General features: G+C 46.5%; 1 protein-coding gene across 1 annotated transcript in view; it reads right to left on the bottom strand.

Moving 5' to 3' along the window:
- Setbp1 (SET binding protein 1) overlaps nt 1-13695 on the bottom strand; it is a 324979-nt gene that overhangs the window by 297482 nt on the left and 13802 nt on the right. Inside the window, exon 2 of the mRNA XM_051201988.1 lies at nt 6607-7236. Coding sequence (XP_051057945.1) covers nt 6607-7071 — 465 coding nt within the window. The 5' untranslated portion in view covers nt 7072-7236. The remainder of the gene's footprint in view (nt 1-6606; nt 7237-13695) is intronic.

Genomic DNA, 13695 nt, shown 5'->3' with positions numbered 1-13695 from the left:
CCGAACCTGTGCCACACCGAGAAGTTTCTGCTGCATCTTCAGAGAACTGAAAGACAGGAATCTAGGCAAGGAAGGCCGCCCAGGAACCAGCAGCCCTCTGCACAATGGGACCCTGAGTGACCCAGAGATAGATAGATAGATAGATAGATAGATAGATAGATAGATAGGTAGGTAGGTAGGTAGGTAGGTAGGTAGGTAGGTAGGTAGATAGATAGATAGATAGATAGATAGATAGATAGATAGATAGATATAGATATAGATAGGACAGATAGATGTCCTTGGAGAAGTCCAAAGAGGAGGAGGAGGAATTAACTACCAAGATAATATTAAACCCAAAAGGAAGTTGGTCAGCTTGATTATTTAAACCCTTAGAGTCCCAGAAGCAGAAGAAAAAAAAAAGATAACAAAACAAAAAAAGCAGTCAAAAAAGAAACCAGGGCCACCGTGGGAAAATAATTAAAACATAGCAAAATATCCTCTTTGAACAAAAGGTAGGAAAATCTTACCTCTTTCAAAGCTCAACTCTGCTATGCCTTCCATTACTTTGGGGAGTTTTCATTTGCTCTACTGGGGGAGTAGGAGGCGTAGGGAACACAGTTCGGTGATAAAAAGCATTTGGCTAGATTTAGGTCAAACATGTCCATGTATTATAGCCAGCACTCTTAGAACAGACACCAGGTCTAATGAGCAGAATGACTGAATCTTTTCAGTGATCATTCAGACATGGGGACTAGGAGGCAACACCTTCTGCCTGGGGTTTTAATAACGGAAGCGAGCCGGCGTTGGGGTCCCAGCACCACCTATAATGTGTTCCCTTATTCCTTCCCCTTCCCTGTGAAATAATCTCTGTTGCCTGGGAAACAATACTTCCAGAGGAGGGTCATACACCCCACAGGTGCTATTTTAACGCTGAAATAACCAAATGCTCTTCCCTCGGTAAACATTTCCCAGGTGATGAATAAATAGGAACGTGTTACTTTAAAAGGATAAATAAGTAAGCCCAGGCAGAAATAATTAATCCAGAAGCTAAATTCAACCTTTTACAAAGAAATGCTGGCAAGACCCACCCTGCTGGCCAGGGACGTCTGTGGTGACAGAAGAATCAGCTACATTCCGGTGCTCAGACAAGCCACACAAGAAGAGACTGGAGAAGGCGCCCCCAGAGTAATGGCCAGAGGGGACCTGAGGCCTGGCAGGAAGAGGGCCCCAGGCCGATGCTCACAATGGCCAGACTGGAAGGAGGAACAAGGCCAGACAATCTCAAGTCTTAGAAGATTCAGCTGAGGTGACTCTCAGTCACAGCCCCTGCCCAGAAGCCCTCAGCCACCCCCTCCTGACCTCCTCAGCATACCCATCACACAGAGGGCCCAGAGAGAAATGCGCCACTCTACCTACTCCAGGAAGGTGGGTAACACAGATAACACAAGAGGAGGTCCTCTCTTTACACTCACTTTACCCAGCAGCCCCTCCTTCCTCTCCGCACCACACCCCAGGCCCCCAACACCCCTTCTTTCTTCCCCCATGCAAGTCCTTCTGCCGGTGGTACACTTACAGGGCCAAAACAAACCCGTTCGTTCCTCTCAAGTTGATGTGACCCTTGCTTTCCATCCATAACACCAAACTTCCGCCCCCCACCCCTATATTTTATGTGTTTGACACAAAGGAGGCCCTGTGTGAGGGTGAATAAGCAAAGGCTTCTCCAGAGAGGTTTGCACTTAAAATACAACACAAAATCTGCCCAGACACACGATGGTGGCCAAACTTGAGTCCTGTACATAGTCTTCATCCGGGCAACACCTGATAATAGGAGGTGGGAATCCTTGGCGTTAGAGGAAATGATTTCTCCTGATAACCAGCCCGGGGCGGGGAATTAAATTATGTCAAAAGACATGAAATAGAAGTTATATTTTCATCAAAGACAAATAAACATAATAACAACCCTACTGGAAAATAACACTGGAATTCATGGGGAAGCTGCCTTGTACACTCTTGAATATTTGGAAATAAAGAAAGTGCATCCAAATGTGGTCTAACTGGTGTGGTCCTGACTGCTCAGGGACTAAAGACATCAGCACTAAAGTGCAAATGGGACCACCTTCAAAGGCGCCCTTCCCCCAGTCTAGCTCACGCTCCCTCAAAGCAATCCATACCATGGTACCTTCCCCTTTCAAGGAACATTTACAGGCACGGTCTGTCATAGGGGCTGGCAAGGAAGGCGACTCCAAGTCAATCAGCCAATGGAGGGCTAGCAGGTAATGCAACTCAATAAATGAGAGCTTTCATGGTGACGCGTGCTGAACTAAATTAGCCATTTCCCCCTGGTCTCCCAAGTTACATCATGTAGACATTTTCATCTAGACTTGCCAGACGAGGAAACTGGGCCTCAGCAAAGTTACAATGCAGATCCAAATAAACAGAGCCACTTGGCAGCCGAGTGACTGTGTCTAGAATGCCCCAACCCTTCTCTTGCAATTGAACTTAGACCAGCGCCTCTAATCCCCTGTCTTCACACAGAGCTGCTAAGCTCTCAGCTGAGAGTATCCTCTGATCTGCCACTGACAGGAGCACCTAGCCTCAAGTGTGCTTTGCACTGGGACTTGCCTCTGGAGATTCATCTTCCTGGCCTCTGCTGTCTTTATTGACTGGCCTGAAAGGAAGCCAGACCAAGCACAAACTATGACGTTACTGACCTGAGTAATTTTAAGATGCAACGGAGTTGGTGCTCTGACAAGCATGAAAGCAAGGCATGTGCCTGCCATCTCTCTGCAAAGCCCTGGTTCTGAGGATCTACACCCACCAAACACTGTACTATCACACTTCCCATGAACCGGCTGTCATGCGCCTTCTCCTGAAGGCCACCCAGACCCCCATGCTAGTTCCCAACACCCAACATCTAACTCCAGTGCACAAACTGACTTAGTAGAGCCTGTTCTACATGGAGAGATGCCATGCCCAGCCTAGACACAGGGGTGTGGGGGTGATGAGGTGCCTTGGTCTTGCCTCAACAAGATGTTAGGACAGACTTAGTGCACTTCCTAGGGAGGACCTTACCCTCTCTGAGGAGCAGATGGGAGGAGGGAGGAGGATGGAGGAGCGGGAGGAGAGGAGGGAGGGGGAACTGGGTTTGGAATGTAAAACATAAATTAATAAAAAAAAAAAAAAAAAAGTCCATCAACCTTGAGACAGTGGGTTACTCTTTCTGTGAGTCCTTCCATCAAAGTGGCTAAAACCCCTCCCCATCCACAAGTGCTCTACGTTAGTTCTACGTTGGAAACTTTGAATGAAAGCGCTGCAGGGTACTGGGCACCCTCATCATCATCCCAGAGCTGAAGACTATGTGTAGCAGCCATGGACACGGTAAAAAACGTGTTTATGATGGACACCGTGCCTTTTCTAAAACAGACCATCAAGTGGAACCCAATCCAGCCAAGCTTTGCTTGCAGCTGTCAACAATCACCTGCACAAAGTATTAATCCCTGCTTGAAAATAAAGGAAGGTACTGTAAGGATCAGCTTCTCCCACCCTCCAGACTCGAACCCCGAGCCACTCAAAACAGACCTAAATGAAAAAAACCTTTGCCATCCTGAAACCCATCTTCCCCTAAGTCAATGTGGGAAACATTTTGGGAGGAGGAGTAACCAAGTGTAAGCACATGAAGTCAGAGACTGATAGTGCAGGCTTTTCCCAGTGGTTCTCTGCCTTATTTTTCCAGAGTCAGGGTCTTTCTTCAGACCTGGAGTTTAGCAAAACTAGCTGTGGAGGAAGCCCCAGCTACCTTCCCATCTCACACCTCATTAGGGCCAGGAGGGCTGATATACATACCAGCCACGTCTTTTTTCTTTTCTCTTTTTTTTTTTTTTTCTTTTTCAACAAGGGTTCTGGGATCCAAAGGCAGACTGTTGTGCCCGAATGACAAGCTCTTTACTGTCTGGGCTTTCTCCTCAGCCCAAAACATTTTGCATAAGACCCGGTTAGTAAACAGTTTAAGCTCCTCAGGCCACAATGTCAGGGTGACAGCTGCCCAGCTCCGCCATTGTAGTAATAAAGCAGTCACAGACAGAATGTAATCAAGTGCCTTTGGCTTCACTCCATTAAAACTTTATTTATGGACACTGAAATATGAATTTCAAAGAAGTTTATCATACTTCAAAATATTTCCCTTTCTTTGATTTCTAAAAATCTTTTCAGAAACGTGAAAAAAAAAAAAAACAATATTTGTGTGTGGACTGTAGAAAAACAGGAAGGAGGCTGTATTTGGTCCACAGGCCATGGTTGCCAACCCTTGCTCAATGTCAGAACATGCATCCAAATGCCCCCAAGAAAACGTCTCCACCCACTCAACGGACCAGGTCCATGTGGCCTCTTGGCACCTCCTAGGGTAGGACTTGGTTCCTAGTGGCAAGTCTATGCACACGTCTTCAAAACAGGGCTCACTCCACCAAGAGAGTCAAAAGATTATATCTCAAAAATAGATAGTCACAAGAGACTATCTCCATCTTTTTTTCTGTCCCTGTCACCCATGACATACTTCCGATTTATTTAAGGTCAATTCTGCAAGTGTATTTTACTGAGTTTTTCCATGCAAATGACAAGCAACATTCCCGCATACACCCTCAACTTCAGCTTTTGCTTGATCTCTACAAAATGACAGGAATTTGAAGGGTAATAAAGTTAGCATTCTAATCCAACGGAGATAAGAGAATGTTCTTGTCATCTCCCAAGGAATCACAACCCCATGCTACTAACTATATCCACTCATTCCTGGAAAGTAACAACTGTCATTGTAAATAAATGTAGAAAAGGTGTAGATATACAATATTAAGCAAACATGTAAGAGCTGAAACATTTTATAAGCTATCCCATCATAGTGGCATCATAAAACAGGACTGAGAATTGGAGTCTGCCTTCTTTTCCACTCCTTCTAACAGTGTGTTATGAAAATGCTTACCACACAAGGAAAACCACATGTTAAAATAAGGCATTTCATCTTTCTTTCTAACAAAAACTCCTTGCTTCCTGGATAGGGATGGTTGGCCTCATTCAACCTTTGGTTTGGATTAAATTTGGGGTTGAGCACCCAAACTGGGAGCTGCTGCTTAAATCCCAGTTGGGAAGGAACAGAGTGTAAGAAATCACCATCAAGGATACTACATCTCCCCACCCCACCCCACCTCCACACAGGCAGTTGAACAAAAAGAACTGGGCCACCTCAGTGGTCAGAGACAATAGTAGTCATTTTCAAAGCTGGGGACACACAAGTCCAAAGCAACAATGTCACTTTATAAGTGACTCAAAAGTTCCTGTCAGGTATGAAGATAACCTTTGTTTTTCAAAACAGAGAGCTCATTAAGCACTGCAACTTTGCAATGGGAGGAGGGAAGTGCGTGACCCACATGTTCTGACAAATGAAGCCAACAGTGTTCCACTGTGTGAAACAACTGTCCTGGTTCCCTGGAGTGGAGGGGCTTCTGGATGAAGAAGCTTCAGCTTTAAACATGGGACAAGCCTGTTGAGCCAACTGTGAGGAACTATCACACCTGAGGGAAGTTCTGCAGGCTCCCGTGTCTCTGGTTTTCAGTGCAAAGTACCAGGGCACAGAAGGATGGGCACAGATCAAAGATTTCTACTCATTTTGTTGAATGAATACCACTGGTGACAAGAACATTCCAGGCCACTGTTGTACCACTCTAAGTTATCACACCGCATCCAGCACACATAAATAATTGCACATCAGTGAAAGACGTGAGCTGATGAATATTGATCACTCGAACCCAAAAAACTTTGTCAACAAAATTCTCTCTCAGAGCCATGCCCAGGCCACGAAGAGTCCCGAAGGCAAAAGGTTTCTGGACTGGGTCAGTCTTCTGCTAGTAGAGGCTGAATACCATATTCATCCCGGAAGGGAGGTCACTGTAATCACACACACACAGACACAGACACACACACACACACACACACACACACACAAGCTCAATAAAAATATGGACCTATTCATTCCCAACAAACTGATACTACCAAGCAGCTTTATCTACTGGGACAGTGAACCAAACTCACTACACAGACCCTTAAAGCTCACCATGTCTCTGGCTAGGAATCAGTCAGTTTTACCCAGACCTTCACCTCCTCTAGTTCCCTGCTCTAACTGTGACTCTGATGGCTTGCTTCCAGGGTAACAGAGCTTCTCAGAGCACTCACCTCAGACAGTCCTACAATACTGAAAAATGAAACCAACAGTTGGTTGTCACACTTCTGACCAGCTAAGAGAACAAATGCAAATGTTAAGATGTAAACAAAACAAAAACACACCTCAAACTTTTGCAGAACTTGCCTGACCTGGCCTGTAGGCTATTGCCCAACTGACAGTACGTGCTCCCAAACAGTGATCTCCCAATATCTTATGTTTCCTAGGTGAGTATCAAATTTAAAATGACCAACTCAGCATATACATATTAGATCAGAGACTTGGGCCACAGGCCCTAAATATTCTATCAAAGAAGGTGGGTGACTCACAAAGTAAATATGTTCAGAAGTAAAGCCACCTTTAAACTTGGTGAGAGAATAGCAGAGACAGAAATAATACCACACCTACAAGGCACAGTTTCCTACCTTCTTTTTGGAGTGGTTTCTCTCTTCTTCCTTTGTAGCTTTGCTGTTTTTCCCAGCACGGGACACCTTCTGGTCCCCAGACTGCTTAATGGTGATCTTGATCTCAGGGGGACATATATAGTTCTCCAGGTTTTTGGGGGGTTTCTTAGCCCGCTTTGTGGTCTGAATCTTCAGCTTCAAACTCCCCTCGGTGAAGTTAGCCTCCTTGATGGAGAACTCCTGCTCTTCCAAGCCATCTCCAGCCACCCATTTCTCACTGTCTGCATTAGAGTTGCAATCCACGTCGCGTCCCGAGCCCAGTTCATCCTCCTCCTCTGGCTCCATGCCTTCTCCACCCACGGAGATGCCTTTCAAAGGCTCTCCCGAACAGCCAGGAGCAGCCGGGGACTTGGATGTGGAACCTGGGAGGAATTCTGATTCACTCCCTCTTTGCCGAGAGCTACTTAAAATTTCTCTGGACTCCATGATAATCCTACAGTCTTCAGGAGTTCTTGGGAGGGAGAAGGGATGAGGGGAAGTAGAAAAGGTCGAAAGAGAGGGCACCCAAAATTCCAACGACAAAGTAGTCCAGCTGCTGGGTTCAACGTCCCAAGAACGGAGATACAGCGAACTGCTCAGAAGAGATCAGATCTGCAATTGAGAAGCAGAGGGATGAGTGGCTACGGTAGGGAAGAACAGGATCCCAAAGATCCCATCCCAGTGTCTAAAGTCCTTCCCACATGCCTACAATAGCAGAACATCAGCCCGAGAGTCCCCATACCAACTGAATTATACTAGGGAGCAAGGGAAGCATGTCCATGCATGCCACCATGATGGGTTATTATCACTTCTTACAGCTGCAGGCCCAATAATAAAGATGACAGAGGTGAGGCCTCGGCCAGTGACAACCGGAGGTTTCTCACACTGAAGCCACAGTGGACTTGACACCAGTAAAAACGACTACATGCAGTGAAAGGAATCTCAGTGCAGATACAGGTCTGTGGGAACTGTGTCCCTCCCCTCCTCCATCTGAGGGACTCTCTGCTGCCTCCGAGAAGCCGCCCACCCCACCCCCTTTCTAGAGGACTGGCACCCTTTAGGCTACCTCCCCGGCTGTTGGTTGTCCCTTGCCATTACTCAAATCACACTATCTCCAGTGTGCAAAGTTTTCTAGTTTTTGTTTCTCCTCATTTGTTTCATTTGCTTTGGGGGTTTTGTCTCTCATTCTGTGAGACGGGGGCCTCATTCTGGAGTGTAGGTTGGCCTAGAATTCTTTGTGTCACTAGGGTTGAACTCAAAATTTGTGGCGGTATTCTTGGCTCAGCCTACCAAATGCTGGGATTTTCCACACCTGGCAATCTGCCTCTTACACATAGATGAAATGAGAGCTGATAAGAAAACCAAAAGATTTCAAATAGGGACTCAATCGCTAACAACACTGGGATTAATATAAAACGGACTTTTAAATGATTGTATCCACAGAAACATACGGCCTCTAGACATCTGCCACTTGTATAAAACAGCCACTTATACACTTTTAACCTCCTTTCTTGCGTCTTGGATGAGGGGCCTTTTTGTCCACCAAACAGGACAGCAAAAGCAAGAGATAGAAGCAACATTTCACAAGCCATCGAAAGTGTCAGGAGTCTTTCCAGAATCTTCTCTGCCCTCTTCCCTCCAAGAAGAGAAGAGGATAAAAACCAGGCTTTCTCCAGACAGTCCCGGGATGAGCCAACTGTCCTTCCCTCTTACGAACCCCCATGCCTGGTGTATTTATTCCCTGGTTGAGATGCATAATTGCAAAAGCCAAAGGCAAACTCAGCCGTCCATCTGTAAGAGAAAGCCTAACTTCTCAGAGCTATACAAGCTACCATGTCTTCTAGCTAGGGTCTCCTTACCCCTGAGCCTTCCTTCTTACCCCACTGAGCACTGACCGTGCTGGCAGGAGGAAACATTCCTGCACATTTTCTGTTCCCCATCAGCTTGAAGAACTGGCCATCCTACCAAGTGTGCCCAATGAGGCTTGTAAGAACACATTGAGAACAGCCAAGAACTGGAACCTGACAGCTGAGCGTGAGGCTTCTGGCTCTGGAACCAGCATATCCTCAGCCAGGAGCCTGCTAGGAAGCCAGATGAGGATGTAGCCTCTGTAAGAAGCCTCCATGCAGGTCATGGAGAAACACACTCAGATCCTGGAAAAGGCTCAGCCCTCCAGAAGGCCACATTTACAAGTGTCACTCTGAAAAAAACAACAATACAGTTTTCTTCTGAAGGTGTAAGAGCACACTAGTAAAAGTAGGAGCACCTCTGTGGAGGCTACCAAGAAAATACTAAACAGCCACCTGGGACTCAGGCAGCCAACAACACCGAGCCCCTTCAATGGCTGGGAGAATGGAGGGTGCAGTTAGAACACGTGACTTTCCTTTCGTTCCTTTTTCTTACCAAAGTCTTCATACTGAAGACTTCATACTGAAATGCCTATAATTCCTGAAACTTTTTATTTCATAAAATGTCACATAGCCGGACAATGGTGGTGCATGCCTTTAATCCCAGCACACAGGAGGTAGAGGCAGGTGGATCTCTGTCTGGTCTATAGAGAGAGTTCCAGGACATGCTACAAAGCTACACAGAAAAACCATGTCTCAAAAAAAAAAAAAAAAAAAAAAAAAAAGCCTATAAATGTAACACTTAAACTGTGGTGGCATATGCCTGTGGTCTCAGCATTTGGGAAACAGAGGCAGAAAGATCAAAATTTCAAAGCCAGCTGGCCTTCATAGTGAGTTCCAGGAGAGCTGGGAGTATATAAATAGACCCTATTTCCAAAACAAACAAGCAATAGTCTTATCAAGTCAGCATCCAATGCGTTCTCTCTCTTCAGGGACAGCCACCAATGCAGAGCCCGAAGGAATCAAGATGCCTTAGGACTCTGCGTATTACAGGGGGTCCAGTAGCCGTCTCTCAGTCTATACTCCAGCTCTAAACACATGGAAGTCATTTCCCACCTCAAAGGACAGCAATGCCCAAGGCTTACTCCCTCAGGCAGGAATCACCAATATTACGCTTTAATTGCCCAGTAACTATTACCCTCGGGCAAATGTGCCAATGCAGGAGTAAGATAAGGCAAAAACTTCCTCGAAGCTCTTAGCAATATATCTGGACCTCAAAGTAGAGCGGGCAGATTCTGTGAGAAGATGAAACAAAAACTACCGATAACAGATAGGCTATAGCATGGCTATAAACTTATTACTAAGGAAGCGCCTCCCATTTAAAAATGACTAGCTTCAGATTTTAAAGCCTTAACTGCATGAGTCGGTAGGTATTTAGATACAGTAGAGAGACAAAAAATGAAAATCTAAGTCAACAAGCGTTCCCCAATTCCTCTGAAGATCCTAAGACACAGTGGAAAGATCCTTTCGCTCAAGATCACACTCTTGATCAGAGATCTGAAAAGCAACTCTGAAGAAAGCTACAGCACCAGTTGGGGGGGGGGCGGCTTCGGCACCAGTGCAGGACTACAGCACCAGTGCAGCTGAGTCAAGGCACCAGTGCCCCAGCGGCATCGGCTCAGATCTACAAGGAGAGCACAGGCTGTTGCTGGGACCTTGGACGACTATTAAAAGAAGGAAGACACTGTGGAGTAGCAGGAGGGTTAGGGTTAGCATCACCAGGGGATGTTTAGCACATCTGCCCCATAGGATCTGAATTAAGATTCCCGGAACCCACTCTAGTAAAAGGTGGCGTGCTTATAATTCTAGCCTCGGGAGGTAGAGACTAGGTTCCCAGGACCGAACTGGCTATGGAGATATATGATAGCAATCTCAGGCCTCCACACACGTGTATACACAGTTGCATGTAGGCATGCATGCGGTACACACTCACACATACACTTGCCTACATGCAAATATATGCACACATACCACACCATGAAAAGAAGTAAAGAATGGGAGAAAGAAGGAAGACAATAGCAGAGAACAGTAAGTACAGCACAAGGCAAAATATGAGCCAGGAACATGTAGGATTGTGCCAAGGATAGAGCAAACAGGTGTGTGGCTGGGGTGTGGCTGGGGTGTGGCTGGGGTTGTGGCTGGGGTTGTGGCTGGGGGTGTGGCAACAAGTAGGACCAGGGAGAAGGACAGCAAGCAAAAGGTTACAGCTGAGTCATGGAACCCTTGAGTGGCAGACACACTAGTGAGTTTGGATTTCATTTTACAGGTAGTGGGAAGTCAGTAGGGGAAAGAACCCTATCAAAGCTTATTTTAGGGCAGTGAAAGCCTCATACCGCTACAGACTTAGGAAACCTAATACTAAACAGAGAGCTGACCCCCAGCTGAAATCTGATTGTGCTTTTCAGAGGACCCTGACCAACTGGGGTTTGGGGGACAGCTGGAGTTTCTCATAACATGTACTATAGATAAAATAATAAGGCCATTTCAAACAGTCCCGAGTTTTACAAACATCCATTCCAGACCGACCATCCTGGTCTCTCACGTCAAGGGTCCGGTTTCAGACCATGTCACTTACTAAGCTGCATGTCACTTACTAAGCTGAAACGACTACTTACTACTCAGTTCAAACCTATTTCTGCACTGGCATTTTCATAGAATCAGTTCCTACATTTGCTGTCTGTCATCGGTCCATGCAATCCCCAAACATATGATCAGTTCTTTCTAAAAGTTTGCACCATGAAGGAATGACTGCAAAGTTAACAAGGGAAACAACCCTGGACTTTCCCATAATTCCAGGTTATTCCCCAGTGTTTGCTTCTCCGTAGTGACAACTCTACAAACTCTTGGCAACAGCACTTACTCTCTGGCCTGACTTACTTACATTTCACCTGGCTGTATAGATTGCCTAAGTGTCTGTCTTGCATTGCCTTCTGGTTATTTTGAGCATATGCATCTTATTTTGCTAATTCAACAGCAATTGAGTCTCAGGCTGAGGCCAGCTGCAGTCAAATAATGCTCACACTCACGTCATTTCCATCGTGGGATGGAGCTCTTGGAAGGTCTCTAGAAGCCGTTTCTGAATGAAAATGTGTTCACCTCTGTCCTTCCCCAACATCAGCTGCATCCGCTGAGAAGTCAAATTCTCTGCCTATGCTGCAGATGAAGAAGCAGACCCTGTGCTTACATGAACCCCAGCACCTTAAAATTTCTAAAAATAAGAAGCTTTTCAAAAGCACAGAGCACAAAAGTCTAAGCTGTCTGTTGGCTTCTCCGGCCCTCAAAGCGCTGTTCTTCTGCCGCCCCAGAACATAACCCGCACACCTACACACACTGTTTGAGTTCTGTGGTGGCTTTGGGAGACGACTGCCAGTTCTCTTGCGAGAAACCCCTGCCAGTACACACGTGTGAGCACAGTCACACACTCAGAGCTGGGGGAGCCCGGGCAAGGTGAAAATACTGTGACCTGTTCACATTCCTGCAATTGGCAGCTGGCGCGGGGAGGTCAGCACACAATGAACACTCTGTGCTTGCCTCCCTGCCTCCAGTGTAACACAGGCTGACCCTTCCGTGACTGCCTGCAGGGCTGTCATGCAGGCACTGAGACAATAAAGGTGGCCTGGGAATTAGGTCTTCAGCAGGCCCTAAAAAACAGCAGAGCAAGAGATCAACGGAGGTCTCAGAACCCACAATGAGACCAGAGTGTGGCAACGGGGTCCCCACTCCAGCGCTGGCATTCAAAGGCAACGGAATGCCAGCCAGACAAGCCTCTCCGAGTGCCTGATCCCACACTTCGCTCAACAGCTCAACAGCGATGTAACACTCACTCTTTGCTTTGCTCAGCGGTAGGCCTATGGGGACACTTCAAATTGAACAGTTTGAACCCACAGCAGTATTTCTCTAGTGCCCAGGGGAAACCCACGTGGGTAGATGTTGCTTATACTCAGGGGAGTCCTAAACAGTACCTCCTCCCGAATCGACAAGATACAGGGATTTCTCCTGTCTGAAAAGTGCTGCCTGCTGCCTGGGGAACTTTTACTTATTCCGAGCCTGATGGGAATAATGTTGCTTCTCAAGCTATGCATACTCAGTCAGGGTTTGGGTGGCAGGCCAGGTTACTTTGGCTTTCCCCAGCTTCCAGGTACTGGATAGGCTGGGGTCTAAAGACCAGTGCCTTGGACTTTCCGTTCCATACACTTCCCCTGTGAGCGCCTTGACCACAGGGTGCTTCTTAGTCTGTGTTTGCAGGGAGATTCTCCTTATACAGCTCCAGTCTCTTACCAGCGGGCATCCATTGCATTTGAGCCATTTACCACCCCAAGGTCCAGCATAGCATCTAGCATAGAACAGACATCAAGACATGTATTGGCCCGAATACAAAGAAGAAAAACTGAACATGGGTTCCCAATTTGACCCACCTGCCCTGCTTGCTTGGCTCCCAGATCACCATCCGCATCCTGGCCGTTGCCACCCTGACTACTACTTTCCAAGTCTGCAAGATGGCAGAACCATACAAAGCCCTTAGCATATTCAACTGAAATAAAATATAAATATATATATATATATCATTTATGGGCCTCGTTCTCCCTCTGAGGAACCCTCATGAGACCCCTGTCAACCTCAGCAACAGTATGGAAAAGTACTGTCTTTCTTATCGCCTTCGTTGGGGCACAGTTTACGTGGATTTGTTGATAGTTAAATTCTATGCCTCTCAGGTTAAAAATAAACTTTTCAAAAGCACACACCTCACAGGCATACGGTTGGAAACAGCCAGGCTGTCCTCCCTGCCTCCCTCTGCTCTCGTCTCTCCCTGCGCTTCTGCACACAGTGCTACAATGCCAGGCACACTCTCCTGGTTGGCAGGGAAAGCACTACACTGTTCTTAGGTCACAACTCCTGCCCCAAACCCTCCAGAATGTTCAGTAGAAAATGGAGGTCGGCTAGGCATTGCCTACCTCTGCGTAGACAATATGCTTATAATGTGGGTCCATCAGTCTCCCCTGGCTTTTTCTGAAACATGAAGAGCCATGTATGTAGATGATCTCCAGCTTATGAATGTTTTAGGGGTTTTTTCCCCCCCAATGATTCTATTAGTTATTTCTTTCCATTTAATGATCTTGGTGTCCATGGTCTTGTAAGGTTTAGTTTAGGGTTCTTTCCTCCATTC

The sequence above is a fragment of the Phodopus roborovskii genome, unplaced genomic scaffold (genome assembly GCF_943737965.1).
Source record: "Phodopus roborovskii unplaced genomic scaffold, PHOROB, whole genome shotgun sequence".
Taxonomy (NCBI): Eukaryota; Metazoa; Chordata; class Mammalia; order Rodentia; family Cricetidae; genus Phodopus; species Phodopus roborovskii.
The sequence above is the reverse complement of the archived record's forward strand: the minus strand, read 5'-3'. Positions and strand labels throughout refer to the sequence as shown.